General features: G+C 32.7%; 1 protein-coding gene across 1 annotated transcript in view; it reads left to right on the top strand.

Annotated features, from left to right (window-relative positions):
- The window catches only part of TTC1 (tetratricopeptide repeat domain 1), a 49,164-nt gene that overhangs the window by 7,721 nt on the left and 24,941 nt on the right, over nt 1-16,502 (top strand). Inside the window, exons 3-5 of the mRNA XM_031953612.1 lie at nt 8,891-8,951; nt 13,226-13,338; nt 15,509-15,545. Of these exons, the coding sequence (XP_031809472.1) occupies nt 8,891-8,951; nt 13,226-13,338; nt 15,509-15,545 (211 nt within the window). The remainder of the gene's footprint in view (nt 1-8,890; nt 8,952-13,225; nt 13,339-15,508; nt 15,546-16,502) is intronic.

A 16,502-nucleotide genomic window follows, 5' to 3' on the forward strand; every position in this document is an offset into this window, starting at 1 on the left:
TTTCACAAACAGTTCCATTTGTCTTCCCCTTACTGTTGCCTCCTGGCTTCCTTCCAATTCCCAGCTAAAATCTCATCTTCTGTTAAGACTTTCCCAATCCCCTTGACTACTAGTATATGTCTTTTGTTGATTATCTACAATATCTTGTTAGTACTTAGTTGTTTGCATATTGTCTCCCCCATTAGATTCTGAGCTCCTTGAAAGCAGGAATTAGTTCTTGTTTTCTGTTTCTTTGTATCCCTTGGACTTGACTCATTGTCTAATACATATTAAGTGCTTAATAAATGTTTCTTGATTCAGTTTACTTGACTTAAAAACTTCATATAAATACTAAGATTTAAGTGCATTGTAAATCCTCTTTGAAATAGTCTTTATTATAGGAAGTGGCATATTAAGATTTCCTTGAAAAAAGGTTAACATCCAGGCAGTTAGGTGGCAAAAAGTAGATAGAGCCCTGGGCCTGGAAGCAAATCTTTCTAAATTCAAATCTGTCCTCAGACATTTAACAGTTATGTGGCCCTGGGCATGATGAATGGAGTTTCTTCATCTATAAACTGGAAATGATTATAGTAGCACTGATTCCCCAGTGTTTTTGTGAGGATAAAGTGAGCTGATAATTTCTAAAGCACTTTTCAAATCTTAAAATTGTATTAATAATGCCTTCATTTTCAAGTAATATTTTGCTACTATTTTATTGAATGCTATACATGATATATATATATTTCCAAACCATATAAACAGATTTTTTTTTGGTTAATTATAATTGAATCATTTTTACTATTTACATACATTTACTGTTTAGAGGAATTCAAGAATGTTGTGAATTATTTAATGAAGTGATGTGGTTTATATTTTAATATCCAAATTTCCATGTGCCATACTAGGTTTGCTTAGTGTACACCTTTAAATAATGTTATCAGCCAGGTGGCATATTACATATTCAAGCAATACATTTATTTAAAGCCTACTATGCTCTAGTATGCAGACATATGCAAAGCAAGTTTTATATATATATATATAGGATAAATGGGAGTTATTTAACAGAAAGAGGCGCTAGAATTAAAAACGATAGGAGAACCCTTATAGTACAAGGTGGGAATTTAGTTGAGACTTTAAAGGAAGCCAGGGATATCAGGAGGTAAAGCAGAGGGAGAATGTTTTAGGTATGGAAAACTGTCAAAGTAAACAGCACCAAAAAGATCAAAAAGAGTGTCTTGTTGTGGAAGAACCAGGAGACTAGTGTCGTTTGATTAAAGAATATGTATCAGAGAGGAAATTAAGATATATAAAAACCTGGCAGAGCTAGGAGGAAGGGGAGTTGAACATTTGATTATGCAGGACTTTGAATGCCAGTAAAATATTTTGTATCCCATTAAGACCCACTGCAGTTGGGGGACAGGGGAGGGAAAAGCAGGGGAATGAAAAAGAAAAAGATGATAAGACCTATACTTTACAAAAATCACTTTAGTGACTGAATGGAGGATGGATTGGGGAGAAACTTGAGGTAGGTATACCCATCAGCAGTCCAAGTTTAAGGTAATGAAGGGCTGTATTAGAATAGTGGCAGTGTTAGGAGAGAAGGAAGTGAATTCAAGAGATGCTGTTGCAAAAGTGAAATCAACAGGCCTTGGTGACATCTTAGATTGGCCGGGGAGAAGACAGTAAGAGATAGTAGGATATTCAGGATGATTCTTAGGTTTTAAGCCTGAGGGACTGGAAGAATGGTGTTATTAGATTAGAGGTCAGCAGAGAGGATGGGGCAGGATAGGAATATTTGAGAATCAGAAGCATAGAGATGGAAATGAAATAATGAGAACTGATGAGATCACCAAGTGAAATAGTATGGAGGGAGAGGAGAGTCCAGAAGAACCTAACATTGGTTAGAGGGCAAAAAAGGAGAGATCAGATTGATAAGAGAACCAGAAGAGAGTGCTGTCTTAAAAGCTTTGGGAGCATCAAGAAGGAAAGAGCAAACCTTGGCATCAAAGGCTGCAGAGAAATTAAGGAAAATGAGGATTGAGAGTAGGCCATTAATTCGACAACAGATCATTAGTAATTTTGGAAAGAGTACTTGCAATGCAATGAAACCAAATAGAACACTGAACCTGATCAGGAAAACCTAAGTTCAAATCCTGATTCACTTACCTAGCTATGTGATCTTAAAACAAATTTGCTTCAATACCTCTTTTGTAAACCCTCCCAAAGGGGTTTCTTCAAAACTTAGATAATATTTGAAAAGTGTTTTTTGTAAATCTTAAAGATGCCATATACATGCTAGCTTTATTATCCTGTTATGGAAGGACAATTAGTCTTGGAGACAAGAATACATGGGTTCAGTTATTGCTTCTGATTCACAATTAGCTCTATAACCATGGGCAAGCCATTTAAATTCTCAGTGTCCAAGCAATTCTTAGTGAAGAGTTTCCCAACTGAGGAAATAATAGATGTGAGAGGATATGATATCATCAGGAAGACTTAATTCAAACATATTGATCCCTTTTAATTTTAAAATCCCTTTTATTCTACAGAAAAGGTGAGAGGTTTTTTCTTTTACTACCCTTTTGAACATATTTTCAGATTCTTTAATTATTGAAGGTTTTATGATTTTATGAGCATAGTTACTACCTTCACAAGACAGATTGCAACCTATCATCTACAACTCAATACAGAATATTTGAAATTGTTCATGGATCAAAAATCTGTTGTCCTGCAGGTAGTCTCTTGATGTGCCTTTCCCAACTCAAGAAAATAGACAGCCTTAATTAAACTGGTACCTAAACACATATTCAGTCTTCCTAATTTGATAAGAATTACTGAAGTTTCACTCTGCTGAAAACTTTTTAAAAAATCATATCACAAGCATCAGAATAGCACTGACCTCAGAATCTATTAGAGGATTCATAGTTGATTCTTAGCTTTGCTTCCTACTACCTTTGCCATTTTTTTTTTTTTTTTTTAAATTTAATAGCCTTTAATTTACAGGATATATATACATGGGTAACTTTACAGCATTAACAATTGCCAAACCTCTTGTTCCAATTTTTCACCTCTTACCCCACCCCCCCCACCCCCCTCCCCTAAATGGCAGGATGACCAGTAGATGTTAAATATATTAAAATATAACTTAGATACACAATAAGTATACATGACCACAACATTATTTTGCTGTACAAAATACCTTTGCCATTTTGAACTAGTTTCTCTGAGCTTCATTTATTTGCCTCTTCTCTGAAGTGAAGGTATTGAACTAGAAGAGAGGTATCAAATATACAGACCACATATGGCCCAACAGTTCCTTTTGTAACCCAAATCAGATTAAAGTATATTAACAATCCTTCCAAAAATGTAATAACTATAAATGAAAATTACAATAAAACATGCATAATATTACGTCTTAAAACCAAACCATTGTGTAGCCAAGAGATCCTTATGTAAAGATTAGTATGGTTTCTCATTTCCTTTTGAAAACACTGACCTAAAATCCCTTCCAGCTCTAAACCCTGTATTTCTGTTTTAGTGACATCTCATCTGGATGAATTCGGCTTAAAGCAAAGCCATATACATAAGGAAAACTCTTTGGAAGTTGAGAATGTTTTATACTGTTAGAGCATAGTGAAGCACAGCTATGCATGCTTTCTTTGATGATAGGGATCCTATTTAGGGAATGGATGAAGTTGTTTATTTTGCTAAAGACACATTATTTTAAAATGATGAATCCTTTCAAATGTAGTAATGCTTCAAGACGACTCTTAAACACCTTGTAAGAAGCAAAAAAATGTATTTTCTTAGAACTTGTTTCAAACAAAAATATTCTTAAAAGCTTTCTTTGTTTTATAATTTTTTTAATCGGCACAGTCTCCCATATCAGCTTAAGGATTTTTTTTTTTTTTTTTTTTGCTTTCCCATTTAGAAAACTTATCTGAAAAGTAAGAATGGATATTGAATCCTTTGCTTCACAAAAATCCTCTAACATCTCTTAGCATATGGTATTCTTTCCTACATTAGCAAGGGACAGATAAGGTCTGGGAAAAAAAAAAAAAAAAAAGCCCTGCAAAATGACCCTGCCATTCTTCAACTAAATAGGAATCCGATATGCAACTCAGATTCACCTGAAAATAGTTTCATGAGAGCAGCAATTTAAGCAAATTGAAACCCACAGTTGCAACATTATTGCCACTCTTTTTTAAAATGTGGGATACATAAATAGAACTCAAGACTTAAAAATTCAATTATATAGCTCTGTGGAACTGTCCTTAATAGTATCAAAGGATTTGAAAGGTATCTTAGAAATCATCTAATTCAGTGCCCTATTTTTGCAAATGAGGAAACTTAAAAGCCCAGGGAAGAGACTTTGCCAAGATGGCAAAACTGAGATAAGAACCTGGGATCTTCTGATTCTTGTGCTTTTCCCCCTATTTGTTAGTGAAGATCTGGCAGTAATAGTTGAACATTTATATCATGTATTATATGCCAGGCACTATGCTAAACACAGTTATTCTATTTGATCCTTATAACAGCTTTTGGCAGTAGGTACTGTTATTCCCATTTTATAAACAGAAAGTGGTTAAGTGCTTGCCCAATGTCACACAGTTAGGAAATATCTGAGACCCGGTCTGACTCCAGCCCATTACTCTAATTTTATACCATCCTGTTTTCCTCACAGGAAGTTCTTTTAGAACTTTAAAGCATTACCATAAATCAGTTGTTAGGTTCCAGACGATGTTCTGTGATATTCATTCTTCTCTTTTCTCTTGCATATGTATTATTCAGATCCAGATCTTGGATGAAGTCAAACTTACTTGAGCCTTTAGCAACAAAATAGTGGTTCCATGTGCCTTGTTCAGTGTATTCACTAATACACTTTTTTTTAAAATAACTTTATTTACAAGATATATGTATGGGTAATTTTTTAGTATTGACAGTTGCAAAACCTTTTGTTCTAATTTTCCCCCTCCTTCCTTCCATCCCCTCCCCCAGATGGCAAGTAGACCAATACATGTTAAATATTTTAAAGTATATATTAAATACAATATATGTATACATGTCCATATAGTTATTTTGCTGCACAAAAAGAATCAGACTATGAAATATACACTTTTTTTTAAGAGAACAAACCAAGCCACAAACTAAAAGTGTAGTTCATTAATTTTTTGTACAATATTGGTTCTTTAATATCTCAGTAGATTTATGATTTCATTTATGTGGGCATTCTTTCAACTATGTAAAGTAAAACCTATCCATATCTTTTCATGCTATATAGTATGAAAATTAAATACTATTGTTCATGACCTTCCATAAATCTTTCCTAAAGTATCCACCCACCAGAGGCCTTTCTTTGTATCATATTTTGTAGATTTCAGTGCAATGTTCAGGATGTTATTTTTGTTTTCCTTTGTACTCTTTTCTGATTATATGTATCTTTGATAATGCCTTTTATACCACTTCTTATATGTAAGTCATGCTTACTAATGTGCTATGTAGTTTGTCATCCTTTGAATCACCTGCAGTTTCAGTTCTAAAAGCATAATGTTCTTGGTCAGCGGCCATATAGCATCACTAGAGAAATATTGGTAATAAGAAATGGTCTCAGGGAACAGCTTGATAATATTGAAAGCATTGCCTAATTTCCTAAATATGATCAATGTAAATTTTTTTTTATTCAATTTTGGATACAATTCATTCATATAATTAAATATTCAGATAGCCCCACCAGGCTCTATAATGTAGGCAATATTTTTCTTTTTTTTTTCCTTCAGTATACATTGATAGGTGATTCTTTTGAATATCCATGGATCTTAAGGAAGATGCATTCAAGAAATAATCAGGAGAAAAGATGTATATGTATGTATTCATGTATTCACCAACTATTTTCTGTCTTAATATTTATGAAGCTTTTGCTTTATCCCTAACATTGGACTTGATGCTGAGAGATATAAAAGAAATGTTGGTGACATAAATGAAAGTATACACAAAATTAGAATAAAAATTAGGATATTATATATGTACATTAAAGTGATAGTGCTAATAGAAATTCTGAGAGAAAAGCATTTGTTTTGTGTACAGATGAAGAATTTGAATCCCACAGAGGGAAATTATTTGCCCAGAATCACAGAAAATAAATGGTAAAGCCAGTATTCAAACCCATGTCCTCTGACCCCAAATTATATAATCTTTATTAAGGGCCTTTTCTATTTAGAATTTCTCTTAAGCAACTTACGCTAGTGAAGTTTATTTGTAATACATTTTATTTTTCCCCTCCCTAAGTTTTTAATAGCAAATTGGGCACTGGATTCCTTGAATGCTGAGGTAAAAGTCCAATATAGAACTGAAATAGAACAAGAGAGCAGATGTTTCCTTATGAGCCTTTCTGGAATTCTTTAAAAGGAGCTGTATAGAAATATGAGGGGGTTCCTTGCCATAATTAGAAACTTTTTCATTTTTAGAGTAAAAAGACTATATTCTGAGAAGCAGTGTCTCTGATCGCTATAATCTTGCAACAATACATAAGATTTCTTTGTAAACACCCTAATATAATAACTAGTATACAGCTGTAACTATCACAGCCTTTTAAATCTATATTTGGAAAAATTATTCCAGTAGTATGATATGTGGTGAAGTACTATACAGAGAATATACAGCAACAAAACAAACCCTCATCTTTATGTAAGAATAAAGCAGATCTCTTAGAGCTAGTGTAGATGGTGTAGCTCTCTTTGTGGAGTACTATTTTTAACTGTTACCAAGGAGATGTTCTGCTAGATATTGATAATTGCATTAATTCTCAATTTACACAATCTGTGCAAAGGGAAGCAACTCCTTCAGTCTTTTCTTTGTGTTCTGAGTGTAAAATGTATGTTGGCCAAAACACGAAATTGGCTTTAGGAATCTGTTTGGAAACCCACCACCTATTAAACTTTTTATTCCTAATACTTTGTTTCATTTCTCCAGCGTTGTGTTATACATGGACCTTCTCGAGTAGAGAAATGCTTTTAGAGACACTGAAACTGCATTGTCAAAAGCTGACAGACAGGATTGTGTACTAATTTTGCTTATATCAGCAGTGTAGTTAAGATGTTTATGGTTGAAAGCACACACATGCTGAGCATGTGCCATATTTGCTGTAGAGTTGGGTTTAATGGGGTTTTTTTGCCTATCTGTGTGAAATTCAAAGAGAAATTAAGGGGGAAAAAAAGATATTTTGTTTATCTTGATTTCTTAATCTTTCTGTTGTCTCTTTAGAACATTTTAGTGACAGAAATTTAATTGTTTAGTCGTGTCCAACTCTTCGTGTCCCATGGACCATGGCATGTCAGGCCTTTCTGTCCTGCACTAAGGTTTTGGATACCTTCCAAGTTGAGGAGCTCGTCTTCCAAAGTCATAACTTTTAGCATTTTCATATTGTCCATGAGGTTTTCTTGGCAAAGATACTGGAATGGCTTGCCATTTCTTTATCCAGTAGATAACCTTTTGTCAGAACTTTACAATATGACCTGTTCATCTTCGGTAGCTTTCATGGCAGAACTCATGAGCTAAGTGAGCCCCTCTGCCATTCAACGCTGTGATCCATGAAGGGAAGAAATTAGTACCTTCCAATTTGTGTACAAAGGTTTTGTTGATTTAGAGTATTCTACTGCCATACCTGCTATGTGACAGGTACTATGATAAATCCTAAACAAAAAAGAAAAAGACAAAAGACAGCCCTTCTACTCATGGAACCCACAGTCTAATGGGGAACCATATGCAAATAAACTGTGTAAAAGATAAATAGGAAATAATCAATAGAGTGAAGGCACCAGAAAATAAAACCATTCCTTGCCTTTACAAATTTCAAGACCAAGAATGAAGCACTAATGCTATAATAATCTATATGCCTTTTTGTTTTTCTTCCCAAGTTATTTTTACTTTCTGAATCCAATTCTTCTTGTGCAACAAGAGAACTGTACGGTTCTGCACACACATATATTGTATCTAGGATATACTATAATATATTTAACATGTATAAGACTGCCTGCCATCTAGAGGAGGAGGTGGAGAGAGGGAAGAGAAAAGTCGGAACAGAAGTGAATGCAAGAGATAATGTTGTAAAAAATTACCCATGCATATGTTCTGTCAATAAAAAATTACAATAATAAAAAATAGTCTAAATTCCTTTTTCCTACCAACACATAAAGTTATCCTTTAGAAATGTCATATGTAAGAAACTAAAACATTATAAAATTGGGGATTGAGCAGTGTTGGCTAGAAGGAAGAAAGATAAGTGAAAGGAATAGTCAAGTAAGGGGCAAATGAGAGAAGTGTGCACTTTTCTTAACAGTTCCAATTTTAGAAATAAACACCAGAAACAAAATTGATGGTCAGTTACATTTGGTATCTCAGTTGTTACTTTTCCAACCTAGGATGATTGGTTTGATGTGGGAAAACGTGTTGTTTCAGCTACTTAAAAATCTTATCAAATAATAAATCTGAAAGTGGTGGCCATTTGAATTATGTCAAAGTATAGCATTTCTTTATTATTCTTGATCCCTCACAAAAAGCATGCCAGACTAGATCCAAGTCACTCAAGTTTCTGTTTTGGTAATGCCATCAGGATAGCATTTTGTAAGAGCTCAGTAGCTTCTCCTAAGTTAGGGACATATAGCTGTCTGATGTACCTAACAGTGCCTAAATTAGTTTATTATCTAGGCAGTTAAATATTTTGTTGTGATCAATTTATTGATTTTTTTTTCACCTTCATGCAAAAGTCTAAGCACCCTTAATCTTCCACATATGTCTTTAAAAATAGAGCAAGAACATTGATCAAATATCAAGAAAAATACTATCTAGTCATGAAGCATTGACCTGCTTTGTCACTATTTAGATATTATAAAATAAATTCTTTGATGTTTTATAGAAAAGAAGAGAGGAGAGCACCAAATTAAAGGAAGAAGGGAATGAACAGTTTAAAAAAGGAGGTAAGTTTAAAAAACAATTTTAGAACTGATGATGGTCTTCCTAAATAAACCTTTATCTTTTGTTAAAACCATGAAAAAATAATAAAAAAGGAAAAAAAAAGATTTTGCAGCCTTTGCTAGAATATTACATTCTTTGCTATTTAAGTTTTGCTTCCTAAATCCGTTAAATTGTGTTTACTTACTAAATCATAGGTGTTTTCTTAGTTGAGATGGCTCATCTTCCCCAGGAATCATTTTGGCACAACTCTCATTTTCTTTTCCTGTAATCTTGTGACCTTTCACTACAAAAATTAAAGGAAAAAACCCTTAAAGTAAGGTTTGTAAATTGTAACTTTTAAGGTTTGTAACCTTTTAGGCTTTTTACTGTTACCATTTTCATTGCATGTATCTCTCGGTGTGAGCCTTAACAAAATCTTTTGTTTTTCCCTTTACATGGTTTTTGCTGTTGCTTTCCCTGATGTTTCAGTGAGATAGATGTTCTACACATTTACTTTCATATCCTATAATGGCTTGGGTTAACATGATTTTACAAAATTTTGAAGAGCTATTTACTTTAGTAACAATACTATGTTGTATAACTTCAGAAGAAATGTGTATGCTTTGTACATTCTAGGCCTATTTATATTTTTACTATTTTCATAGAAAAAAAAGATACAAACCAGGCTCTATGGTAAGTGCAGGAGCAACAGTCAAAAATGAAATAGCTTATTAATGAGCATTTTATAATCTTATTAAGAAAGTCAACACACACCTACACAGTGTCCCAAAAGTTTTAATGTAGTATTAAGGTTTAATAGTTTAAAACTATTTTTTAAAGCTATTAAGAGTATATTACCATGCTAAGGCTTTTGGGACACTGTATAAATATATACATATAATATGTATAAATATATTTTGGGGCAGAAAGGAAAGGCTGCGTGGTTTTCTATAGAAGGTTGTGTTATTTATTGTTTTTTTGTTTTTAGAGACATTTAATTTAATTTATATACATTTAATAAAATTCAAAAGAAATCATATACATACATACATTCATACACACACACACATATATATATATATTATAGCTTGGTGTTCACAAACTGATTTTCATTGTGAGGTTGTTTTGTTTTTTTTTTTTTTTTATTACAACAGAAAATGAAAATATTTTTCTGGCCAATAAGTTAGCCAACTAACACATTGATTTCATCTTATGTTTCTTTTTTTTTTTAAGTATCATTTTAAATAATAGCTTTTTGATTTTCAAAATATATTCAAATAGTTTTCCAACATTTACCCTTGCAAAATCTTCTGTTCCAAATTTTTCTCCCTCCCTTCCTCCCACCCTCTCCCCTAGACAGCAAATAATCCAATATATGTTTAAACATGTACAATTCTTCTATATATATTTCCACATTTATCATGCAAGGCAGATAATTTTTAAGAAAGTCTGGAATTCCAAGAAGCAGAGGTAAAAAGGAGACACATTTCAGACATGAGGGTTAATCAGGGCAAAGGCATGGCATGGGAGGTGAATTGAAATGTCATGAGTGAAGAATATTACTGGACCAAATATGTGGAGAAGATCCATGTGTAAGAGTAGGGAAGAAGCTGGTTGTAAAGAGCTTTAAGTGCCAAACAGAAGAGAATTTGTCTATTCTAGAGGTGATAGGAAACTACTTGGATATATTGAGGAAGATTGACATGGTCAATCTATGGCCTTCTATTTAGGGAAGTTATTTAGGGAGCTGTCAGGAAAATTAATGGGGCGAGAACACACTTGAAAGGGGACGACCAACTGGAAAGTTTTCATAATAGTATAAATAACTGATGAGAACCCTGCATTCAAGTGTTTGCTTTGTAAGTAGGATGGATTGTGCATGAGAGATGTTGTGGAGGTGGGAACTGATTGTTGATGTGGGTTGAATGAATGAGGAGTCAAAGATAATACTAAAATTGCATACCTAGAATACTAGAGAGATGGCAGCAGTCTTAAGAGTTCTAGGGACTCTTAGACCCTGCATTTGGGAAGAAAGATTAATTCCATTTTAGACATGTATGTCTTATTTTTGTTCTGTGTATGTATGTCTAAAATGGAATTAATCTTTCTTCCCAAATGCAGGACATCTAGTTTGAAATGACCAATAGGTAATAATTTATCAAAGACTGGCACTCAAGAAAGAGAGTAGGGCTGTATCTATGTATCTGAAAGTCTTTTGCTTTTAGTTTTGTGCTTCAAACAGTTATTTAGTAGAATCAGCATACTTTAAGAGTAGTGCTTTTATTGTTTTTGGTTTTACTGTCTGACTTGATTATTGTCGAGAGATCTCATTGAGAAATTTCATTTTTCCTAGTGAAGAATTTCATTTTGTCACCTTCTCTGCAATTTATCATTTTAAGAGAGTTACCTAGGGCACTGTGAAGTAGGTTAAATGACTTGCCTGAGGTCGCATGACTGGTATATGTCAGAGGCAAGAATGAGTCGACTATTATGTACTATGCCAAACTTATAAAAGTTGTGCATTTATTTAAATATTAGACCTAAAAAGGCATACATAAGAAATTTTAATACTGATATGTAGGTATGTATACATATATATGTACATATAAATTATATATAAAATTATATAAAGTCATCACCATAATGCAGAGTCCTCATCACTTTTCACATAGACTATATTACAAGAATCTCCTCCTTGTTTTCCCTATCTTGAGTCTTCTCCCTCTCCACTCTCATCCATTCTTCACACAGCCCCCCTAAGTGATCTTCCAAAATAGCATGCATGAGTATTTCAGTCTTTTCCACTAAACTCCAGTGGTTTTCTGTTACTTCTAGGATTAATAATTGTGTGTTAGGTATGTATTGTATATAAAATGTCTTTATCTCTGAGTAGTCCATGGTAGCCATCCAATTTTTAAAAAATTTTTATTTGTCTTGTTTTTATATACATCTCCCATTTTTCTCCCTATCCCAGAGAGCCATTCTTAAAACAAAGAATTTTTTAAAAAGAAAAAAATCAGCAAAACCAATCAACATATCAAAAAAAAGTCTGATTTTATATACAGTGTTTCATACCTATGGACCCTCCCTTCCTCTGCAGAGGAATGGAACTGAGTATCTTTTAAATCTGTTTTTTGAAATCAGGTTTTTGTTTACTTTAGATTGTTATTAATGATTTTTTTCATTTCTGTTGTCATTGAATATATTAACTGTTGACTTTGATTTGTATGTTTGTGTAAATCTTTCCATACTTATCCATATTCATCACATTTATCATTTCTTACAGTGCATTAATAATATACCATTATATTTGTATACCACAGTTCCTTTTTTTTAAGTCATTCCCCAATTAATGGACATTTGCTTTGTTTTTAGTTCTTTGCTACTACAAAAAGTGATGTTATAAATATTTTGATGTATATTTTTTGTCTTTGATCTCTTTCGGGTATTTCTGTTATCATTGTACTCCCTGGGTTAAAAATTAGCATCAATATATAATTCCAGATTGCTTTCCAGGATGGTTATATTTATTCACAGCTCCAGAAATAATGTATCAGCATTTCTGTCTTTACACAAGCCGTCTAATATTAACTATTCCATCTTTAATCATTTTTGCCAGTTTGCTAGATTTTGTGTTAAAATCTCAAGTTTTTTTTTTTTTTTTTTTTTTTTTTTTTTAATTTACATTTCTCTTACTGGTGATTTGGAATATTTTTTCGTAGTTAATATATAATTTTTTGAGAACTGTTTGTTAATATCCTTTGATTATTTATTGGGGAATGGCATTTGCCATTCAGTTTTTAACTACAAACAAAATAACTACTTTTGACTTCCATACACACAGATTTAAATCCCTTTCTCTTTTCTCTATTTTCTCCTTTGAAGAAAGCTAAATTTATGGAGTTCTATGAAAGTTGAAACTTCGGATTTAATATAGTAGGAAACTTTGGGAGTTTTTACTGATAGTGTCCCCTGATTCAACATCCCTAGAAATGAAAGCTATTATGGATGATGCTTTTTTTTTTTTTTTTTTTAAGGCATTAGTTAAATAGAATTTCTGCTTTGGATTTCAGGGAAGAAAGGAAAATGCCTTGCAAGATGAGCATAAGGAGTACTATTTCTTTAAAACAAACCAAAGAAAATTATAGTCATTTCTGTGGCCAAAAAATTACTATGACTGTGACCACTGTTCTAGGTTGAAACATCATAGAAAATACTATAACATACTAAGAGAATAGTGCAAAAAATGAAATGGTAAAGACTAATTATAATTACTTCATTACCTTCCAAATTGCAGAATATGTGGAAGCAGAAAGTTCTTATAGCCGAGCTCTTCAGACTTGCCCTGCCTGCTATCAAAAAGACAGATCAGTTCTGTTTTCAAACCGAGCTGCTGCAAGGATGAAACAGGTATGTAAAGAATACGTTCCGTCTTTTAACAAATTGTTAAATTGAAACTAATGGAACTGTAATGTTCCACAGTGTTGCTTCTCTTTGAAAAGTAGTTTGGTGGTCTGATTGCCTCTCTTGGTATAAAAAACAATGAACCAAGTGATATTTAACTTAGAATAGTTACCACTTCTTATTCAGACCCTAGGAAGACTTATATTAGGAAGGGGTGCACTCATTAAAATGTTCAGTTTAAATTTACTAATCTATATTATTGAACAAGTCACTACACTTCTATATATATATATATATATATATATATATATATATATATATATATATATATACACACGTGTGTGTGTGAAGGAATATTTGGGGAAAACTTAAGCTCCAAATGTGTTAGTGTAAAAGATGCTCTATAAAATGCATTTATAGTCAAGAGCCACTTGGAAAGTGTTTCCAAATAACGAAGAAAACAAAGATAGGGAGAATTGTTTTATTTACACACTGATGAGAGAATTTCCTTATACTTTGTATAGGAAAGGCAGCTCCTGTAATATTTGATAGAAAATTGGCCAGACTTGTGTTCTAATCCTACCTCTGACACAAACTGTGACCCCAAATTTGTCGCTTAATTTTTGTGGTTTTGGCAGCTCTCAAAAGCTGCAAGTAGAGAAAAGATGGTACTAACTTACTCTGGTAGAGAGTTGGTCCCATTTCTTTTTCTTTTATGCCTTACAGATTTTGCTAGATTTAGGAAAGATTCATGTGAAAGAATACAATAAGTATACACACCTCAGTAGTATAAAACAGGTGTTATCTGTACATGACAGCATGCCAGATTTCATTTACCAGAAATCTGAATCAATCTTAAAAAGAAATATTCTTGTTATATAGATCAGGACATTTAAAGAAAAACCCTATGATGTTAATTGAAGTAAGCAGTAAAATTCTCTGGAGGAATTTATTTGCTAATGGTGAGGTGTTTTTTTTTTTTGGTTTTTTTTTTTCGGTAGATGATGTTAAAAGTAAATAGGTTAGAAGATCAGAATCTTTGCATTTTTATGTTGCCACGTTCTAGGATAGGATGTTTAATCATTGTTTAATTTAAATGTAATTTTAAAAATCCATAAATACAGAAACAGTGCATATATTTGCCTTTGGGAATTTGAAAATTGTGTGATTCTGCAATTAAAAACATTTTTTTCCCCCAAATTCATGGGCCCCTGAAACTATCCATGGATCTGAGGATTTAAAGTAAAGAACCTTAGAAAAAAGAAAGCTCACTGATGACTTAAGCAAGAAAAGCTTCATGGTGCAATAGAAATATTGCTAGATTTGTAACATTGAACTTAGTCGTGAGTCATGAATTCTGAGTTCATATCTTGCCTCTCGCCTTTTATAACCTAGGGCCAGTTAATTAACTTTTTTTGTGCTTTGTTTTGTTTATCTGTAAAATTAAGGGTTTTGATCAGGTGGAGCTATAAATCTATGAACATATGTAGGAGTTTCCACAGGACAAAGACTAAACTAAAACAGATATGACGAGGGAGAGCTTATTTAAGGCAGATGGACAGTGAAAGGTCCAAAATTAGAGGGAAGATTACAGGTTGTATTGCATTTCAGAAAAAGCATAGTACTTTGAACTTCCCCAAGCTGTTTTTCAGCACATGCAAGGAGAAAAATGTGTTTTAGCATCAGTACTACAGTTATACTAAATGACTGAATCATGGAATACAGCAGTCTTCAAAAATCAGAATTTCAAGTGACTTAAAAGGCTGTGGAAAGACACATAGTGGATCTAGGTAGGCTATATCATATATCCTACAATTTCCAAAAAAGATTAGTATAAAAGATAACAGGGAAAATAAAATTGGAAGGAAAAAAAGGCAGCATAGAGTAACAAATGGACAATTTGACACATTGATACTTTTGGAATATCAAAAATCAAAAAAAGAGTAAAGCCTCCAGGTCATTGGATCAATTTAAATCTTTTACAAAGGACACAATTAGGAATCTCATAGTATTAAGGAGTACATGGACTGCTTCCTACCACAAGTTAGAGTACTTGTGTTGAAGAAATCATAAATCCATTGAAATATGAAAACAATAAAGTAGATTCCATGTTACTATTTTTTATATTAAGTCATTAAAATTGGATAAAGCAAATTAATGGTGTTTTTCTTTTTAGGATAAAAAAGATGCTGCTATTAATGACTGTAGCAAAGGTAAGATGATTTTTGTCTTAATGATTGTGAACACAGGACTTAGTATTTAAAGAAGCAAATGTGGGAACTTGTATAATACTTATCTGTTGGATGAGGAAGGAGAAGGGGTTTTACTAGTATGGAAGCAATTAAGAAGAGGCTTTGTTTTTCAGGTAAGAGCAATGATGTTGGATAGTCATATTAATCTAATCAAAACATCTTTCTCCAATTGTATTTTAGGCTTATTATCTCTTTTCCCTAAAATTATTTTCCTTCTTATTTAATTATTTCTTTGTGTTCTATGCTCATTGTTTTCCCCCTTTTAATACCTTGGGTTAATTTGGTCTATTCACTCTCCTTCACCTCTTAATTATCAATTTCTTTTGATATCTGAAGTAATTCATAGCTATCCCTTTCTCTATTAATATTCATAGAATATAAAGATTTAGACTTTAAATATTATGTTATATAGGAGCTCTTAAACTGAAGTCTGTGAATTTGATCTTTTGCTGCTTTAAAAAAATATTATATTTTAACATAATTGGTTTCCTTTATAATCCTGTTATCTTAATTAGTGTATTTAACATTATTCTATAAGGGCTTCATAGGCTTCATCATGCTGCCATAGGAGTCTATGACATAAAAAAAGGTTAAAGAGGAAAGATTCTTAGTGCAGCCTCCTCATTTTATAGTGAGGAAGATAAGGCACAGGAAGTGAAGTGATTTATCCAAAGTGTCCTAGTTAGGAAATAACAGAGCTGATATTTGAACACAAAAGCAGTTTGTCTTCAAATGCAGTGACTTTTTCCATACGCTTTGTTGCTATTACACTAGTATAGGCCCTAGTCACACTGCTAACTTTAGATATTCTCCAAAGTTCTTTCCTAAGCACTTTTCTTCCACACTAGCTCACTTAATATCTCCTTAGTTCCTATAGAGTCAATTATCAACTCAATGCAGACAATTTTCAGATCTCTA

Source organism: Sarcophilus harrisii, chromosome 2, assembly GCF_902635505.1.
Source record: "Sarcophilus harrisii chromosome 2, mSarHar1.11, whole genome shotgun sequence".
Classification (NCBI taxonomy): domain Eukaryota; kingdom Metazoa; phylum Chordata; class Mammalia; order Dasyuromorphia; family Dasyuridae; genus Sarcophilus; species Sarcophilus harrisii.